The sequence below is a fragment of the Trachurus japonicus genome, chromosome 12 (assembly GCF_045865225.1).
Source record: "Trachurus japonicus isolate A0001 chromosome 12, Traja_1.0".
Taxonomy (NCBI): Eukaryota; Metazoa; Chordata; class Actinopteri; order Carangiformes; family Carangidae; genus Trachurus; species Trachurus japonicus.
The window spans coordinates 18840708-18859478 of record NC_140918.1 but is presented as its reverse complement, the minus strand read 5'-3'; the positions used below and the strand labels follow the sequence as shown (position 1 = coordinate 18859478).

The 18771-nt window shown below is 40.8% G+C and overlaps 1 protein-coding gene across 2 annotated transcripts in view; it reads right to left on the bottom strand.

The window, feature by feature from the left end:
* Nucleotides 1-9567: 9567 nt before the first annotated feature.
* The window catches only part of rabgap1 (RAB GTPase activating protein 1), a 77204-nt gene continuing 68000 nt past the window's right edge, over nt 9568-18771 (bottom strand). For both annotated transcript variants that reach the window (XM_085793726.1, XM_085793727.1), the window contains 3 exons: nt 17260-17331; nt 14138-14338; nt 9568-12875 (listed from right to left, as the gene is read on the bottom strand). In XM_085793726.1, the coding sequence (XP_085649852.1) occupies nt 12753-12875; nt 14138-14338; nt 17260-17331 (396 nt within the window). In that variant the 3' untranslated portion in view covers nt 9568-12752. The remainder of the gene's footprint in view (nt 12876-14137; nt 14339-17259; nt 17332-18771) is intronic.

The following is an 18771-nucleotide window of genomic DNA, read 5'->3' as shown; positions in this document are numbered from 1 at the left end:
TTTCTGCAGCTCACATGCTTCTGAAGGCTTCTCGCTGGTTATTTTTTTATTTTTATCCTTTAATAGAGACAATATGTCAGTCAGCAGAGGCTGAATCGAACAGAATGTGCATCAAAAGGCTTTGATTCTCCTCGCGCTCGCCTTGATCTGGGCGCCAGCTTGATCTCCTGTGCCTGTGCCAGCTTTGATTTCAACAAAATACGACGTCTGAGAAACAGACAATAGACTCATTAAAGCTCATAAAGCCAATTTTTCAAGACAAGTTAAATTAGAATCAGATTTTGTGAAACTACTGAGCCGACAGTGAAAAGAATTTGGCACATTAAACGTAGATGCATTCAAACTGTGACACTAAACTGTGATTGAGAGATAAACTGAAGGAAGTCCAGTTCTTCCCGTAGACCATCTCAGGTCACTGAGGTCAAGCACACAAACTCTTACTCACTTCTTCCTCAGCAGCTGGACTTATACCCACACAGTGTATCCACTGTCCTTCCCTGGAGGAATCTGCATATAAAGTCTTGATTATACACTCAGAGAAGTCACTGGTCAAAACTTACTGCACTCAAGCTGCCACTGGAAATCAATGTACAGATATTTTGTCAGCTAATCTCTATGTACATCGAGAATGTGAACTAGATCTGTCTGAAATAAATGAGTGCTCAGATCATCTTACTTCCCTGACACGCAGGAGCATTAAAAATACTAAGCTGTCTTGTAGAAACTAGATCCTGCTTCTTCAAAAAAACACCTACTCTGACATGCTTTCCATGTTTAAGGACTCTTAAGCTTTTCCATCAGATCACAGAGGAAACATAGTCGTTGTTTGGCCTCTAAAAGTTTCAAACAAGCACCTGAGAGATGGCTGCTGCTTCTCATCCTCGTGTGGAATTCACATGCAGGTGAATAAGCTCAGAGCTCCGCCGTGTCGGAAACAGACCTTTTCTATCAGCTAAGAATTTCTCCTAATTTCCCCTCTGCCCTTTCTCCATCTCTCTCTCTCTCTCTCTCTCTCTGTGCCATCCCCTCCCTCTCTCCCTCCCTCCCTCCAGATGGCCCACATTAATAAGGCAGACAGTCATACTTCAGTGAGCAACCTTTTCATTTCCCCTCAGACTGTGCAGAGACGCACGAGAAGTCACCCCCTGACAACTGACCCTGTCCTCCTGCTCTGTTGGCTGGACAACAGCGCGCAGAGGAAGAGGTGGCAGAGTGAGCGCTCGGGGGAACAAAAAGTCGGACTAAAAGTGGCACAAGCGGTCCGATGGGGCTGCACAGGCTGGTCCCGTGGTCGGAGATGGTGTTCATTTACTGGGAGAGGTCCCTGATGTGCGCTTCATGTTAGAGTTTGCAGTGAAAAGGAAGAAAAACAATAATTATCATTTGGGTGTTTGATTTAAAAAGCCGTTTTTGCTCTAATAGAGGTTATTGCAGGGAAAAGCAAACAATATTACATGTATATTCACTACACTGGCTGTGTTTCCTGTACTGTAGCAGCACCATGAAGACGACAACACCAGCCATACTCCACTATGTCTGAAATGAGAACAAAAAAACATTCCTGTGACAGGTTTCTCCTCACAGTAGCTGTGTTTCCTGACTTTTTCTTTTCTTTTCTTTTTTTTTTTTTACAGTGTAATAGTTGTTCTGGACTCTCTGATAGATGTTGTTCCTGCTCTTGAAAAAGTGGAAGCCATGGCAGCCATTGTCCACACACACACAGACACACACATACACACATGCACATCCATCTGTGCACCCTACAGTTTTCACAACGCCTCTTTGTGGGCGTTCAAAGACAACAACTACAAAAACACCTGTAATCTAAGAAGCACAAAAAAACACACACACACACACAAGCAACACACCCACACATCCTTCTCAGGGCTACCTGACACACACATGTATATGCAAATGGATAAACACACACATACAAGCACACATGTTATCATAAATGTAAATATTTCAATGTTCACCGTTAATAACAGCCGAGCACATTGAGACAGCATGACATTCTTTGCTCCGTGGTTAATATCGCACTACTTGTACTGTATGTAGTGAGAGTCACACATGTGGTTTGGCCTTGTTTGTATTTTAGGAATTGAGCCATGTAAGAAGAAAACACACCCCCATCTACCCCCATTTATTTATCTTGGTGCTTTATAACGGGCTGTGTGTAGCACTGTACATACTGGATTTTACTTTTTACTTTGCTTTTCTGGAGGAACAGCAGTCACATGTGAACAAGTTGAGCTTTGCTGCCAGGAGAAAAGAGGGAGGAGTGCTGTCATCAACAAAAAAATAAATAAAATAGAAATTACTAGCACCAAATACAGGGGGGGCTTCGCACGCCAAAATGCTGCAGTACTTTCTAAAGAGCTCTGAGTGCTTTCGTTGCCAGGTAACATCAGGTTTTTTTGACTTTCCTTTCCATTCGGAGACCATGCGCTTGCTATCCCCAAAAGGCAACCTCTTTATCTTGCTGCCAGGTCAAAGGTCAAAACGGGAAAGCAAGGGATGCAGAGGTGCTTTTGGGAAATGGTTTTGGGTTTGTTCGGCTGGATGGGATTTATCCAGACACCAAAGGCTCGGAAGCCTTTGTTGCATAAATCTGATCATTCCAGCAGTCTCACAAGTGATCTGATATTCTCCGTCTAGACAGTTACGAAATGCCAGGTTTTTAAAAAAAATATGTCAAAAAAAAAAAAAAAAAACTAGCTCTCATGTGTGTGAATCCAGCTTCTGAAGGAAAACTGTGTCTTGCTCATTCTTGCATTAGCACAGAAACTTGGTCGTTTATGTCTGGCTAAATTTGTCTGGAAGCAGGAGGGAGACGAGTCGCACAAAGAGACGGAGAGCCCATCGGGCCGGTCGCTCTGAACTGTGCAGAGCAGCAGAAATAGATCCGGGATCACGTTTCAGCTGCTGAGGCAAAGTTAACCAGACTAACTGCTGAACAGATCGTTTTCTCTGGGTGTGTGTGCATGTGTGTTCGAGAGGGACGTGTGTGTTTGTGTGTACGTCTGACAGGCACATGGACCGGAGGGGATGGGAACCTATTTTACACCCACATGTGCGCACACACACACACACACACACACACACACACACATACACACTTAAACACACACATATAGTCACATTGAGCATGTTGCATACTTCCTGATCATGGTCAACTGATTGTTTAAGTCCAATATCCTCCTGATAAATGATCAAAGCATTTTGGTTGGGAATGTACGCTGTTGTTATAGTGATTGTAGAGTAGAATGTATTTACTCATAGAAAGAGTAAACTTGCTTTTTTGTAGAGAAGCATATATACAGAATATATATGGATAAATACATATATATACATCTATATATCTTTTGAACTACTTGTTTGTGAGAGTTGTTTTGGGCGCATCCATCCTGTTAGGATTCATGATTTTTATTTTCTCCCCCTTTTTCAATTTTTATTTATGATGTTTTGACAGGAAGTAGCGTTTTATGAGTGGCGAGTGTTTTCATTTTTTCCCTGTAAATATGATTTTTTAATTTTATTTTTGACAACAAGAGGATTAAAATGAAGCTGTTTTATGATGCTGCCTATAAAATCATGAAGTGATATTTGTCCACTGAGGCTATTTGATCCATTAAATTATCAGAGTAAATTTTGTGGAATGTAGTGGGAGTGGGATTCGACAGAGGCCAGTGACAGTGACGGAGGGGATCATTGGAAACTCGCTTTATTGATTGTTTTTAATTAGTAGCAACATTCACAGCAGTGATGATCTGTGGTTGTCACTGTTTCTTGACATAATCTATGCTTAACGAACTGAAAATAAAACTGAGAAAGTGCTGAATCTCTGAACGTGAGTGTTTTTTAATGATCTCCGAAAACTGAGAATGATGGAGCCACTGGTGAATCAGAGAACTCACAGACTTGACTTGTGTTAAATTGTGGAAAGAAATATCTAAGTAGAATGTGTTGATGAATTTATAACCTGTCATTTTCTGCATTACAAAACACGTGAAGCATAAAAACACTTGTTAGTATCTACACAAAAAAACAGGGACGGCATGAAGGCAACAACAACATGAAGGATTTACGATTTGTTCCTTTTTAAACATTAAATTTCGGCAAAAACATTTTTAAAAAATAACAAAAAAATATCATACATTTTATGTTTTTGGTCGACACACTGAGAGCACTTGGTGCTTTGAGATACTACCATACTGATTTGCATAGCAAGTACATTGTTTTCTATTCTCATTGTCTTAGTTGAGTGTATCATCATGCTGATATTTGGTAATTAGCACTGAAGCTGAAGGGAATGTCATTGGTTTGGCAGGTAGAAGAAGTCTCACACACACACACACACACACACACACACACACACACACACACACACACACACACACACACACAAAATGAACAATATTCAACCATGTCAGGGAAAGAGTAGAGTCAGGGGATCACTCATGTCAGCAGCAGGATGTATTATCTGGTGACAATGAATGTTTGTACTAAAGGATGGAGACAATACAATACCTAGACCTAGAATAACAGCTCAATTGGGGATTTATTATATTATATTAATTGTTGAATCCCTCAGATCAAATAAAAATTGACTTGACAGTCATATAGAATGTGTAAATGCAAGAAGAACTTATCAAAGAAAAAATATTCATTGGAAAACTTAAATCCAAGAACATAATAATGATTCACCTTTTTTTCTAAATACATACTGTATAGCCACCACTGTGACAACATTTTGATTTGGTTTTTTTATGGCATATGGACAAATGTTCTTATAGTTCCACCATATAGGTTCACATTGTTGAGTCTACACTGTGACCTTCAGGAGTGATAATACCTCATGCTACGATTACAGAGTCAAGGTTATGGGCGATAATTGGCAAGTTTGTCTAAGAAGAATTTTAGCACATGGCACTTCAGCAATATGAGCTGTCAGTCATCTTTAGTGGAGCACTGCTGACGGCTGAGTCCGGGTATCCGGTGACATCTCCAGCAGTCAACACCACCAGCGCACAGCCACGGCCGCCAATCATCCTGGAAGGCACCGAGAGTGTGTTTGTGCAAAATGTGTGTGTTTTCTAGAAAGGGAAAAACCAAGGGAGGGGTGAAATGTTTTTTTGTCTGAGAGAAAGGAAACAAGACACAGGATGAGGATTAAACTCTCCAGTCGCTGACAGTTATCCTGACAAATTAAACCCTGCTCTGCAGATATCAGTGGCCACAGTCAAATGTGGCAGCTCAGTTATGGAAGTGTTCACATTTTTATGGCATTATCTATTCTTAAAGTGTGTTTATCATTGTAAGAATTTCCTGGAAAGTGACAAAAAGGAGGACATATGTGTCAGGAATCTGAATGTATTGCTGTTTGCCTGCCATCTCCATTACATCAACGTGATAAAAACCAACGAAAAATAACCCTCTCCAGTAAAAACTCTTTTTTTATAGCAACAAGAAGCATGCAGCTCTCAGATGTCATGGAGGATAATTGCTCGTTCTGTCTGTTGGAAGTAGGAACCATAGGTATCTGCATATGATGTGAAATAAGCACTGGTTGTTAAATAGATGCAGAGATATAAGATCCCAGGTTGATCATAAAACTTGGCCGCCTGCCTCTTCTCACCGTCACAGCACATTTTCTGATCGCACAGTTATGTACACACTAATCTGGAAAACCAATGAGACACAGTACACCAGAGGCATCTGTGCGTAGCCCAGATTCATACACTGTAAGGGAAATAAATGACCTTGGACTGCTGACAACTTGTGTGGATCACCCATATTATATTTCGGCTGGTTAAAGGAAGCCGTGATATGCTCACAAATAAGATTAATTTGACAGGACTCATTCCAGTCCCTCTTGACACACGTCAGTGCCTGTTTATAGATCAACATGTCTGTTGAAGATGTAACAAATCCTATAAAAGCAATGTTTTGACTTGAGCCCTGTAAAATGAATGGGAATGAAAAGTGTTAAAGCTTGTAAATGTCCATCAAAGAGGGTGTGTCCCTCTGAACTTCTGAGATGTAAAGAAGATGGTTTACTTTGGGTAATCTGAGGAGTTAAACTACAACACACTGAGATAAAAACAGCCAAATGCTGCAACATGACATTTCTTCTTTTTTGTTGGTATTACCGAGATTTTTCCAGTTTTACTTTGCAATATTTAACAACCATGTGTATGTTGTTTTAAATGCAATTATTAATCCTAAAACTTTCTTAATTTCCATTCTATTTTTTGATTAATCTCATATCATATCATATTTACTTCACATGGTATCATCTGTAGACATTTAGGTGTCAACACTGGGGTAGGATGAAGGTGCTTTCCTTACACAGGCACTAAACAAGAGAGGGCCTAAAATGGATCCCTGAGGGACCCCAGATGGAGTTCATCTTTTCATCAAAACATTTCACATAATAAACTTTATGATCTTTGGCTTTGGAGTTTGAAAAAGCAGCCAGAGCTTTTAAAACTCTATTGATCCATCTGTTTTGGTTAGAAATACTAAATGTTTAAAAACAACAACACTTTATTGGCGTAAAATAAAACTCTATGAGACACTTTGAATAATACAAACTGTAATGAATTTTCAAACCAGTGTGATGCTATAAAATCATCAACGTCAGTCAGTGCTGACCTTGTCTGAACCAAACTCCACTCCACACAATGTGACATTGTTGCCTAACTTTCTTTTTACTGCAACAAATTTAAACCCATCCTAATTATTTTTTACCCCCAGTGAGTCGTGAGTGTTTGAAGTCTAGATAATTGACTTTAAAAGTGCGACTGACTTCTTTGGACCCAGATTAGTTATGAATCTTCTTCCATCTGGATCACATCACTGCCTCCTCTCCGCTCCCTGCTGTCTGACACGCTGGTGACATCAGCCCTGTAAACACTGTTAGCAGCACAGCAACAGCACTGATGTAGATGATGTTTAGTGAGAGTAAATGAGCATTAAACCAAGGGGCAGTCAGGTGAATAATTAGCACAGAATACTGTTGTGTTCATTAAGATGAAGTTTTTTTTTTATCAATGTTGAAATAACTTTTGAGTTAATGTTTTAAAATAATGTGAAAACCTTGAATAAATGCTCTGCTCCAGATGCTTTTTTATACACATTTTTGAAGTTAAGCCATTGGAGCAGAATTTAATCATTTTCATTCTGAGCCTCCACGGGGGGATTAAATTTGCACTGATCATTAAAGATACCCTCGATATAAAATCTGCAACAATATTTTATTTTGATTGATCATTCAACAATAATTTCTTAAGCATAAATTGGAAAAATACTCCTCTCAAATGGGAATATTTCTCTTTTATTTACTCTTTTATTGTTGTTGGTCAGATGAAATTGGACATCTTGAGGATTTGGGTTCAATTCTCCTTCCAATTCCTTCCAAATGTCTTCAACACTTGTCTTCTCCCATCAGTGTTAAACTATTGATGTGTCCTACACCAGATGTGTCAATATTATTATGTCCTGTAATTTTTTTTATTATTAATAATAAGAAAATTTGTGTTGTTAATAAGGAAGAAAATTTGAGTGTGAAAATAAACAGATGTTTTAAACCTCACTCTATGTGATTAATAACTTGTCAGACTTTGGAGCTAAAGCAGCAGAAGCTCAGTGTGTGTTTCTGAAGTGAGGAGATCAGGTGACGGACAGTTCAGGAGGATGCTGGGAAGCCCTGAGGTCCAAATCGTGTCACATGGCCTCTGTAACTCAAACTAACACACACACACACACACACACACACACACACACACACACACACACACACACACACACACAGAATTTCATCCCTGGCTCACAAATCACTTACGACTGAGCCGAGCAGCAACTGAAGATGCCCGTCCCTGCAGCATTCCACCTTTGCATTTTACTCTGTTGCTGCCTGCTGATTGTATTTATAGCTCTGTAACACAGGACAGGGAGGAGGGGGGAGGAGGGGGGGTAGGATGGGGGATTGTGGGAGAGGAGCTTGTCAGGGTGATATTGCATAATGCTGACGCCTGTTACCTCCAGCCGCTGCAGGTACCGGGTTTCCAACTCGCCGAGCCTGCTGCTTTGCAATCTGCAGCCACGGTGGCCGACACACAGCCAAGATCCCAAAGGCCATCATCACGTAAGGTGATAATTTCATGGGCCTGTACTAAGTTATAAACACTTCAAATGAAATATGTAAGACCCCCAGCACAATCAGTGCCCACTGTACATTTTGTGCACACAGGCGGAGGCAGAAAATAGCTCATACCTGACACAGATAACAATGCAGCCATATGTGATGAGGCATGTTCTCTGGGGGTTGTAGAAGAAAGATAGAACTGGAGCCAAAAGAAGTAAAAAGCTGTGAGATTTCCAGGCTGCACATGGGAAACGGCTTGTTCAAGTGGCTGACAGATAAAGGCTGTTAGCCAGAAGACAACGGGGTTTATTATCATGTTCAAAACTCTCTCAGATGTCCAGAGAAGTGTTCCCGAGAGGTGACCAAGAGAAGTCTCATTATAACAGCAGCATAGACCTCTTTTATCTCCTTCTGCTTTTCAGCTGAAATACAACATGCTGGAAATTAGAGAGAAAAAAACAAAAAACAAAACATTTTCAGCTTCATAGGAGATGGCTTTGAAGTCAGGACAAAGATAAAGGTGCAAAAACACCAATAGACTTATAAATAGAATTTTGTTGCTCTTAATATGTGAGCAACATCAGAAACATGACGCTGTTTTGTTAAAAGTGATAGACAGGAGTGAAAGTGGGTTTAATATTGAACAGCTTCTTGTTTTCCACAGTGAGGCATCATAATATATTAACTTATCTGGAAACCAAACGCAATATGAGGGTGTAGCTGGAAACAAAGGAGAGGGAATTGTCAAACGAGGAGATTTTTGTGTTTCAGCGTTCACAGAAATATAACAATGAGATTTAATTTTAGACTTTGTAATCTCACTTTATTGTTTTGTACTTGTATTTAAATGTCTGCGCTCAGGGCAGATTCACTGTGTCGGTCTCTGAGGTGAGAGGAAATCTATAGAAATCAGATACATAGTTTAAACCTCACCCCCAGTGTCTCCTCTTCAGTGTTACCTGGTTTTTGTTGTTTACCCTCCATCTGCTGCAGCTCCTGATGGATCAGAGTTAAAAAAAGAAAACAGAAAAAATGTTACAACTGGGGCTGAGTATCAAACCACAATAGTTTTTTGGTGCCAGCTGAGTAGTCCGTGTAGCAGGGGAGCTGTAGAGTTTGAGTCTGGTGATTTACCTTCTCTTTGATCACAGAGCTCCTGATTTAAATTCCCCCTTTGTACAACTTTGTGGGGGTAAAGTTCTTCTGACTGCACATTTCGACATTGAACATCTGAAACTTGAGCTTCTTCTTGCTTCTATTGTCAAATGACAAAAAAGGTATTTTGACATCTTCAGACACATTATCTTTTCCGATAAAGAGAAATAATATGAAACAAAGAACAAAAAGACACAACATTAGTGAACACACTATGTTATTCTTAATAAATAGTTTGTGCAGAAAGAAAGAAACGCAGATCCTTTTGTGTCGATATCTTTATATTGAAATTCATGAAGTATACACAATGCATCCTACACTATTACAATTTCCACACATTGATAATGTTTTTTTTTTGTTGTCGTTGGATGATAAAGCTACGTTTTGGCATTTTAATTAACCAAACAGCAGTCTGACTGAGAAGCTTGGAGCAAAAATAAACATTAAAAACATAAAACATAGTTGTGGTTTTTAAACTGTAGCACGGCAGCAGGTAGGTAGGTACAAGTAGGCAACATTAGTTATAGTTACAGAGTAGAAAATCATAAACAAAAACTCTATATTCATTTTTTTTTAAATGTTTGTTATATACAACCCAGTGCCTTTAGAGGAATGGCCCTTTTGTTTCTTTCCGTCTCAGTCGGACTCCTCCGCTGACATCACAAGTAGATTCCAGCCAATCAGATTCCACCTTCAAGTTATGCATTTTACAGTAATGGTTAATTTTAGGCTGGCAAAAGAAAAACAGCTTTGTTTTCCCTCCAATCTAATATGAATAGAAGTATGAACAGATATTAGTTTATTGGAATTTCTCCTTCCTGTTCATTTAAATATGCAAACAAACACACAAACACTTTAACCCTCTCCCCTCCCTCCCTCCCTCCCTCCCTCTGTTCCCTTTGGCCTGATTTAGTCTCTGCTCTTGACCATTGAACACTTTGCTGTGAACTCCTGCATTGATGGGGTAACTCCTGTGGTACCGATCCGTGCTTTAGGTGTAGAGTTACACTGTTTGCAGATGACAAGCATCTTTATTTGCGTGTCTTTCCTGCTCCTACATTCACAACAGTGTGTGCACATGCACACTCAGTGGCCACTTAAATATTTAAACTTTCTCAGCTCCAGATAAAATCCCGCTTCTTTTTTCCCCTCCTGAACACATTGAATTCTTTGAGGCGTGAAGGTGTTTGAAATGTTTCACAGGGATTTCACCCTAAGCTGGTTCGATAAAGCCGTTCAATTCTGCAGATTCTTACGAGCCGAGCCTCATCCCCTGAAGGTGCTCTACTGAGCGCGCAACTGGAACAAGCACAAGTTTCTGTCATGTGCCTGATGAGCAACTTTGTCAGACGGCTGTGAAGAGATGCTCTTGGACGGTGAGAGTGCCGCTGTACGCTGTGGTGCCATTAACGGAGCCTAATGTAAAGCCAAGAAAACACTCTCCCCTGATGTTGCCTCATTGTTCTTTTTACAACAGACGTCAGCAGCAGAAACAAAAAAGCCAAGAGTCATACATTGTGAGATGCCCATCTGCACTATGCTGGTACTCTGTGCTGCTCTTATCTGTGTCCTCTTTGCTGTAAACATCTTCTCTGACCTCCATCGCTTTATTTGCCTCTGCCTGGTTTCTGCTTCCCCAACAAAATTCCTTTTTAAAGATGACCAGTACGCTCTTACTGTACATCTTTTAGATCATATCTTCCTAATGCTTTCAGTAACTAACATCTTTATCATGTCAGGTTCCTAATAAAGTGGCCACTGAGTGCTCTGTATCTGTGTTTCTATACGTATATATTTGAGCGTGAGGACGTTGTAATTCAGTGCTTAGGTCCCCAGTGGTCTGAATGAACTGTGAAAACTACTGTAAACACAGCACAACCTGCCACCCTGCTCCACAATATATCAAACATGACACTACCAGTCAGGGTCAAAGGTCACAGAGCAGCTGGCGCCCCCCCCAGAAGCAGGCGGGGGGTGGGGGAGTGGGTTTCAAGGGTGTGTTCTAATACAGCAGGAATTGTAGTTTTTTTCTGTGTGTGTGTGTGTGTGTGTGTGTGTGTGTGTGTGTGTGTGTGTTCTCCTCTTTGACTTTACGCTTCTCTCAGCAATGTTTAGGGTTTGTGGTGATGTTCTAACACACTCACACACACACACACACGTTCTGTATAATACATGCAGAGGTTTTCATGGTTTGGAGCTTTCTAAATTTCTTTGTGCTGGGAGATCCAAACCAAACAAACCTTGGGCATGTTTCGTGTCTGGAATTTGTTGTGAGGAAAGTCGTGCTGCTGTTCGTACGGAAACTTTTAAGCATCTGTTTTTTGTTTTTTTCCCCCCCGTGAAGGACATATTCATATCTTACGAGCGTCATCTTTATCCACCTTCAGATCAAGGCTTTGTCAACAAACTTCTCTTTAGCATCATTCATATACACATTTGGACAATTCAGGAGACAACCAGGAAAAACAGTTTTCCCTTACATGCATGCACACACTCATAACCTTAGTGCTTTTTCTTTCCCTTGGACTTCACATCTCTTCGTTTCTCTCTTTATACACAGCTTAACGTTAATTCAGTCAATTACTTAAGCATTCGAACAGTCACACACACATGAACACATACACCACACAGTCAACACAAAACAAACCATAACCAAAAAAAACAAAACAAATAAAAACATGCACACGCGCACACACACTCTGACACACATATCCTCTTTACATAAGCACATTCATGTACATACAAAGAAAAAGTAAGGTATTGTTCAACGTAAATTAGAAAAAGCTCAGTTTGAAAAGGCGTATATTAGCTCTCGTACCTAAAAGAAACATTTTCCAGGGACCGGTTGGTTTGTGCCAGTAGTTTAGAGGGGAGCACGCAGAAGAGTAAGGAAGGACGGAGTGTTTTCTTCTCTATCCCGTCAGGACAGGTACAGTCCAGATGTCCTACCTTCCTTCTGCCGGTCTTTAACATCAGCAGTACAAAGACAGAAATCAATGAAGCATTTCTCTTCTTCTTCTTTTTTTGTTGAACGCTTTTCTCTCTGACCAGTGGAAGCACATAGTTTCTCTGGGGGAAAGTGGTACCATTGTACTTCATCTTATGTTTCCTATGCTTTCCAGCCCCTTCTCATCAGCGCACGTGGCTGCAGTCATTTGGGGGTGAGGAGGAGAAGGAACGGGTGAGGTGGGGGCGGGGGTAGATTAGATCAGTAGGCGTGGGGATGGGAGAGAGAGACAAGAGGAACATTTTTGATAAGTAACATAGTCTGTAGTAATGGTCATCCTGGGTTTTAACGGTCAATGTTCGAGTTAAAGTTATGGCCCAGTGGGTTAAGTTTAGGGGTCCAGAGGTTTCAGCGTGGTGAGTTGCACTGAGCTCCAGACGTGGTCTGGGTAAAAGAGGGTGGGTGGGATGGGTGAGGGTGGGGGTGGGAGGGGTTATCAGGTTAGGTGGTCTCCTTGCCCTGGGTCCCAGTGACGGTTTTGATGGAGCTGAGCGTTCGGTTGAACCAGGTCTTCTTGGCGGCCTGGACCTCGTTGAGGGCCAGACCCAGGTGGTGCTCCAGGTCCTGAACCGAGAAGAAAGAGAAGAACTAAAGATGGCGGCCAGAACGACAGAAAATTAACATTGAAAGTTTTTAAAGAACATGATATATTGATTAATGTGCATTTTCCTAATCAAATAAATGAATAAATAAAAAATAAAGAACATAGGCCTCGGTTTACTTCTGAGGCATCTTATTATCTATTTTAACAATGCTGCCGGCAGCTGTGAACTCAATTCCCTTCCTGCTCTAAACAGACATCATTAATCATATAAAGTCGTCATCTTTCTTCTTTGACATCCTTTCTAATAAACTCATCACAGAGCTGCTTGTTGCCGTCAGTCAAAAACTTGTATTATAAATAGTTCACGCTCTTTTAGTCTGACACAGTTTTCCCTCGGATGCACCAGGCTTCAGTTTCTGTCTCACATGTTAAAACTCTATTAAAATAATTTCCACTCTGACCATTCATTGACAGCAACTTATTCAATATTTCCACTGCGCTTCAAAGCTCCTCTCTTTAATAAGACTGATCTTTTCTAATTCTGCTAGACTGTAATGCTGCTTCAGACACTGATCACAGACCTGTCATCACTCAATTAGTAAATTAAGTCTGACTTTTCCACAATGTTCTCATTTCTTTAACCATATCTTGTTAATAGCAAATTTTATGCTGTGTCACTTCTTTAGTGTGGTGCTCTTCAAGGGTTTATTAAGTCATAAGAGCAGAAATAAGCCTGACCCGTCTTTATAGTCACACTGTGTTACATAATATCAGGTAGTCCCAGTATTAAAATGAACACCCCAAACTGTCCTTGAGTTAATGACTGGACTGACTGGAGATGATGAAGCTTCGATTCACTTCTCAGACCTCCTGTCCCATTTCCAAACCTCCTATATCCTCCCCATAATTGTCTTTGGACCCTCTTAAAGGCCGTCAAAGCCTTATTGAATGTATGACTGCAACAAAGGCCAGACCAGCAGACTCACTATGAGTCGAGGTCGGTTTGATAATTGGCCTCCGTGTCGGCTGGAGCAGCTTGTAAGTCGTGATGGGAGCAGAGTGTGCTTCAAGTTATATTGTTATTGTACAACTACACAGGACATGACTCACAAGCTGCTCTGGCATTTAGATTGGAGGGTTGAACAGTGTGGCAGGAAAGTCCCTTTGTATTTATACTTTTTTTTTTACTGTGTCTACAGCAACATTTATGTATATCAATCTAAAATCAAGCTATGATTTCATGTCTGAGTTTGATTTGGATCAAAACTGAGTGTTAGTGTACCTGGATTTTGCACTCAGCCTCCACCAGCTGCAGTTTGGTCTGAGCCAGTTCCAGCTCCATCTCCCTCAGCTGGTTCTTCAAACCCTCCTTCTCCTCGTCCGTCTCCTCAGTCCCTCCGGCCGGCGCCGTGGTAACAGCGGCCCGCACACGACCCTCTTTGTTGAAAAGACTGCTGCACTTCTCGCAGCCCTCCACTTTGGACTGGAGAAGGTTATGAGAAAAACAGAAACAAAAATAGAAAAAGGTTAGAGGAAAAAATAAGGCAATAAATTACATCTTTACACCACTCCCTGACCTTACAAGCTCCTTCTTTTGTTGAAACAATCAGCTTCCTAGAGCTCTCCCCTTTGAGATGGAGGAGATTAAAAATACAACAAAACAGAAGATGAATGTAGGAAGTAAAGAAAGAAAGAAAGACTCAAGGTAAAGGAACAAAGGAAGAAGGTTAAATAAAGATACTGTATAGCCTGGCACTAAATACTGTAAAGATACTGTATAGCCTGGCACCAACGCCGTTACATAAACTGGTGACACTTGTACCCAGGCTTTTATTTAATGAGTAAGGAAGGAATGCTGAAAAAGACTTATCCAAAATAGAGAGACAAAGACAAAGATCTGAGAGAGATGCAAGGACACCTTGAGCATTTTATTGAGACTTAAAGCATGTGTGCAGGAGGAGTTTTTAAAAAAAATAAATATAGACCAATAAAAAATGAACCAGAAGAAAACGCCAACTGTTGGTGGACACAGAAAATGTGTAGCCAACAAAGAGAAGAGAAGAGAAGAGAAGAGAAGAGAAGAGAAGAGAAGAGAAGAGAAGAGAAGAGAAGAGAAGAGAAGAGAAGAAAAAACAACAACAACAAAATGTCCAGATTGAATGCATCCATGTCACTCTGAAATGCGCCACCCGTCTGTTATTCTTACAGTAGAAATAGTTTTCCACTATGAGATGAGACAGTGCTCTGTTTAGTTACTGAAGCATGACACCTCATTAGTGTGGTGGCCGAACAAGCCAGCTATGCCTCCCTCCTCTGCTGGGTCAGGGCTGCTCTCCACCCACCCTTTAGTCAAAAAGCTCTTTTTGGGTGCCCATGTATATGTGATGGGCTTTCAGTGGGTACACAGCATTTTAGCAGGGAGCAACCGAAAATCAGTGTGAAGAGAGCCATAATGAAGCACTGGGGTTTTTCTTTTTTTGTGCTGATTTTGCTGTGATGCTCAAATAAACCTTACTGCAGGTGGAAAAATACTCCTTAGATCACTAAGACAATGCTAGTGCAGCACAGGGCTCTCTCACTTTACTTGCTCCTCCTAATGCTCACGGCCACCAAACCTAATAACAACAGTGCTGCTGGCGCTGAATCACCTGGGTCCTATTAAAGTGGCTGCATCCTGTACTGCAGCTAGATTAGTGCCTGGGTTTCACTAACAAGTCACACTGTCTACCATACTTAACAGTAAAAGATATGTGCCTTAGAAATAACAGTTGACTATGTTTGGTTGAGATATTCCCTTAAAATGAATTTTTCATCACAATATTACATTTCATTTGGATTAACTGTCAACCGAGTTTAAAACTGAGCAGTAATTACACATAATGTTTTTACAGACGGCTCGTCGCTGCAGAAGTGGATGGGAGTATTAATGAAGCAGCAGAGCGCCCGAGCTGAAATTGTTTCTGTCGTCACTTTGAATAGAGTTTTAGTGAATAAGTGTGTCAGTATATTATTTGAACATCTCTAATTAACATTGTTGTACGTTGCAATTATACTGTATATTATCCACTGCTTCCCTGTATCAATTCTAATTGCAGTTGCTGACAGTTTTATTGCCTTTGCTGCATCATTATTGGTGAGTAATGAAAGAAAAAAAAAGCACAAGTACAAACAAGATGATAGAAGGGCATGTACTGTACACGCACACGCACACACAGGCCCTGCTGCATCCTTTACAGGACTTGTCCTTGGTGTAATAAACCCTTTCTCTGTCCTTTTGTGAGTCTCTGGCCAGCCCTGATAGAGCTTCGAGCCAAAATGGCCTCTCTCCCAGTTACAGTCTACACAAACAGTCCATGAGCCAAGTGTGCAAGTGCGATGTCTTTCACTGGCTCCTTGTGCTACCTCCTAGTTCTCCCCTGAAAAGCTTTGATTTCATTGCCAGTCATGACAACAACGTGGCGACATGCTACTTACTGCTAAATATAAGTTTTCCTTTGTCCCTCACTCCACGGCTCTACTAAACAACTCGCGCTGACCCCCCCCCCCCCCCCCATATCTTAATCATGCACACACATTCACACCCACACATTACGGGATCCCTGGACTCTTGCACACACCTTGACTTTTACTTTTATTTATACGTATGATGCTTCTTTTTTTTTTTTTTTTAATGTATGATTTGTCTAAGTATGATATGTGTTGAGTGGGATTGTGATGATTGTTGAGCTGCTGTGCAGCACAAATTTCCGCAAGGACAATAAAGGTCTTTTAAGTTAAGTTTAAGTTTACTTAACATCCTGTACATGCAGACTCAGGGTAAGAGATCAAAGACTTCCTGTGCATTTCAGGCTCATATGTTCGACATGGAGGTTAACAGCTGGATTTTGCTGGTCTTATATCAGTAAAGACGCCAGTGGACGTGCTTTGCACAGTAAAATCTCACTTCAAATCAACTCTACCATAGACTGAGAAGTTCATGTCTGATAAATAAAATCCAAGTTATGTAAATGATGGTCAGAAAATATCTTTGTTGGGCATTTTTGTTCTATTTTATGGATCATTATGTGAGTTCAACCTTGTTAATGAAAACTAAGCTTCAATGTTTGGCAACTGGAAGGGTTGAAGGGATCGTTCACATGGTTTACACAGAGTCAACACTGCATTACATCATCTTAAGTCATTAGCCAGTGATAATGTGACACTGTTTCTGTAGTTACATCATTAATTGTTCAATTAGGAACCGTGTAAAAGAAACGTACACATACATTCATGTGTTTGTCGCTCACAACAGAGCTCTGTAATTATGCTGCACTTACAGTATAGCTCTGTGTTGGAGGGTAGACAGCAGTGTGAGCCTGAGTGTGCGTGTGTGTACATGTATTTGTGTGATTGCACACAACTCACCCGGATTTTCTCCAGCTCTCCTCGATTGGCCGTCTGTTGTTTCTCCAGTCGTTCGCTCAGCTGGGAGCAGATCTATAGGAAGCAAACACACAGTAGAAAACAGGGGACTGGTTCAGTAACGTGCTTTAACACTGTTTTCAACCTATCAACAATTCATCTACTGTGTGTGTCTCCCAGTCAATATAACAATATCTGCTCTGCTGCCTGCTGCACCATTGCCTTACTGAAAATACAGTACATGAATCAATTTAACACAACTAAGTACTTTTAGGACAGCCCAGAGAACCCAGAAACATTTGTCAAGATTCATTGTCAGAAAAATAAGATATCCATATGGGTTTATGTGAAATCCCTTTTTTATTTTGGTTTATATAAAATAACACAAAACGCAAATATTCAAGTAAAGAATAAGTAGCACACTGATTTGCAACAATGTGATAAACACTTGGGTATTTTATTGTGGTAGAGACTGAATAAAATGGGACAAAATAACAGAAATCTGTAATGACATGTTAATTCAAACCAAATCCGTGCCACTGCAGTTAAAACAGGTTTCAGAGACAAAGAGAGTAGTGCATTGTTCCACTGAGATGATGTTTTTTTTTTTTTTACTGTCTGTTATGATTTCTGCCCATCCTGAATGAACATAACACTGCACAACGTCTAATGTTTCCCATTCCCAGCTCCGTTCGTGGCTCTAGATAAATCAGTCTTTGTGGAGGAGACTTCATCCTCTTAACTCTAAGTCCATTAGTCATGTCATAAGGTCATGCTTTTTCCAGCAGAGTTCACAGGACGCACATGCATGAGTACGCATGTGCATTCTTGCATTATACAGAGTCTTTTCTTCTTCCCCTCTCCTGCTCAAACACCCTGATAAACACAAACACACACAAAACACAGCTCTAGCTTGCAGATGAACCGAGATCAATGTGACATGAGTCATCCCTGCGGGTACATCAGGTCATCCCACCTCTCTGTAGACAGACGATCTCTCTATCTGCTCCCGCTCTTTGCAGCGTATACTGTCTATCTCTTCATCCTCCTCCCTTAGAGATCAATCCATACATCTATCAGTGTATCTTTAGCTGAGCAGATTTCCATCCTTCTCCTCCTACATGTCTTCTATGCTTTCTCTCCTGTCATCTTCTCCTTCTCACGCTATCAACTGCCATTACTCTCTACCTTTCCTCCTTCACTACAGATCTCCTATCCCTCTTGATGTTGCAGCTCTCTCTCCTGCTCTTTTACACATTTTCTGCTGTACATTATACGGCGCATCTTTTTTACTCTATGAAGCTCGAACCCGAACTGCTTGGCCAGGGACCATTCTGTCCACAGCAGGCATTTTATTCACCTTCATTTCTGACACTACTGTGCTACATTCATAATGAACTCATTTTGAGCTCGTCTCTCATCCTCCACGATTAGGACCCATGGGCTATTTCTTTGTTTTCATGCGTTTCTTTTTTTTTCCATAAACAATCTCAGTCTTATTCCTTTTAACCATTT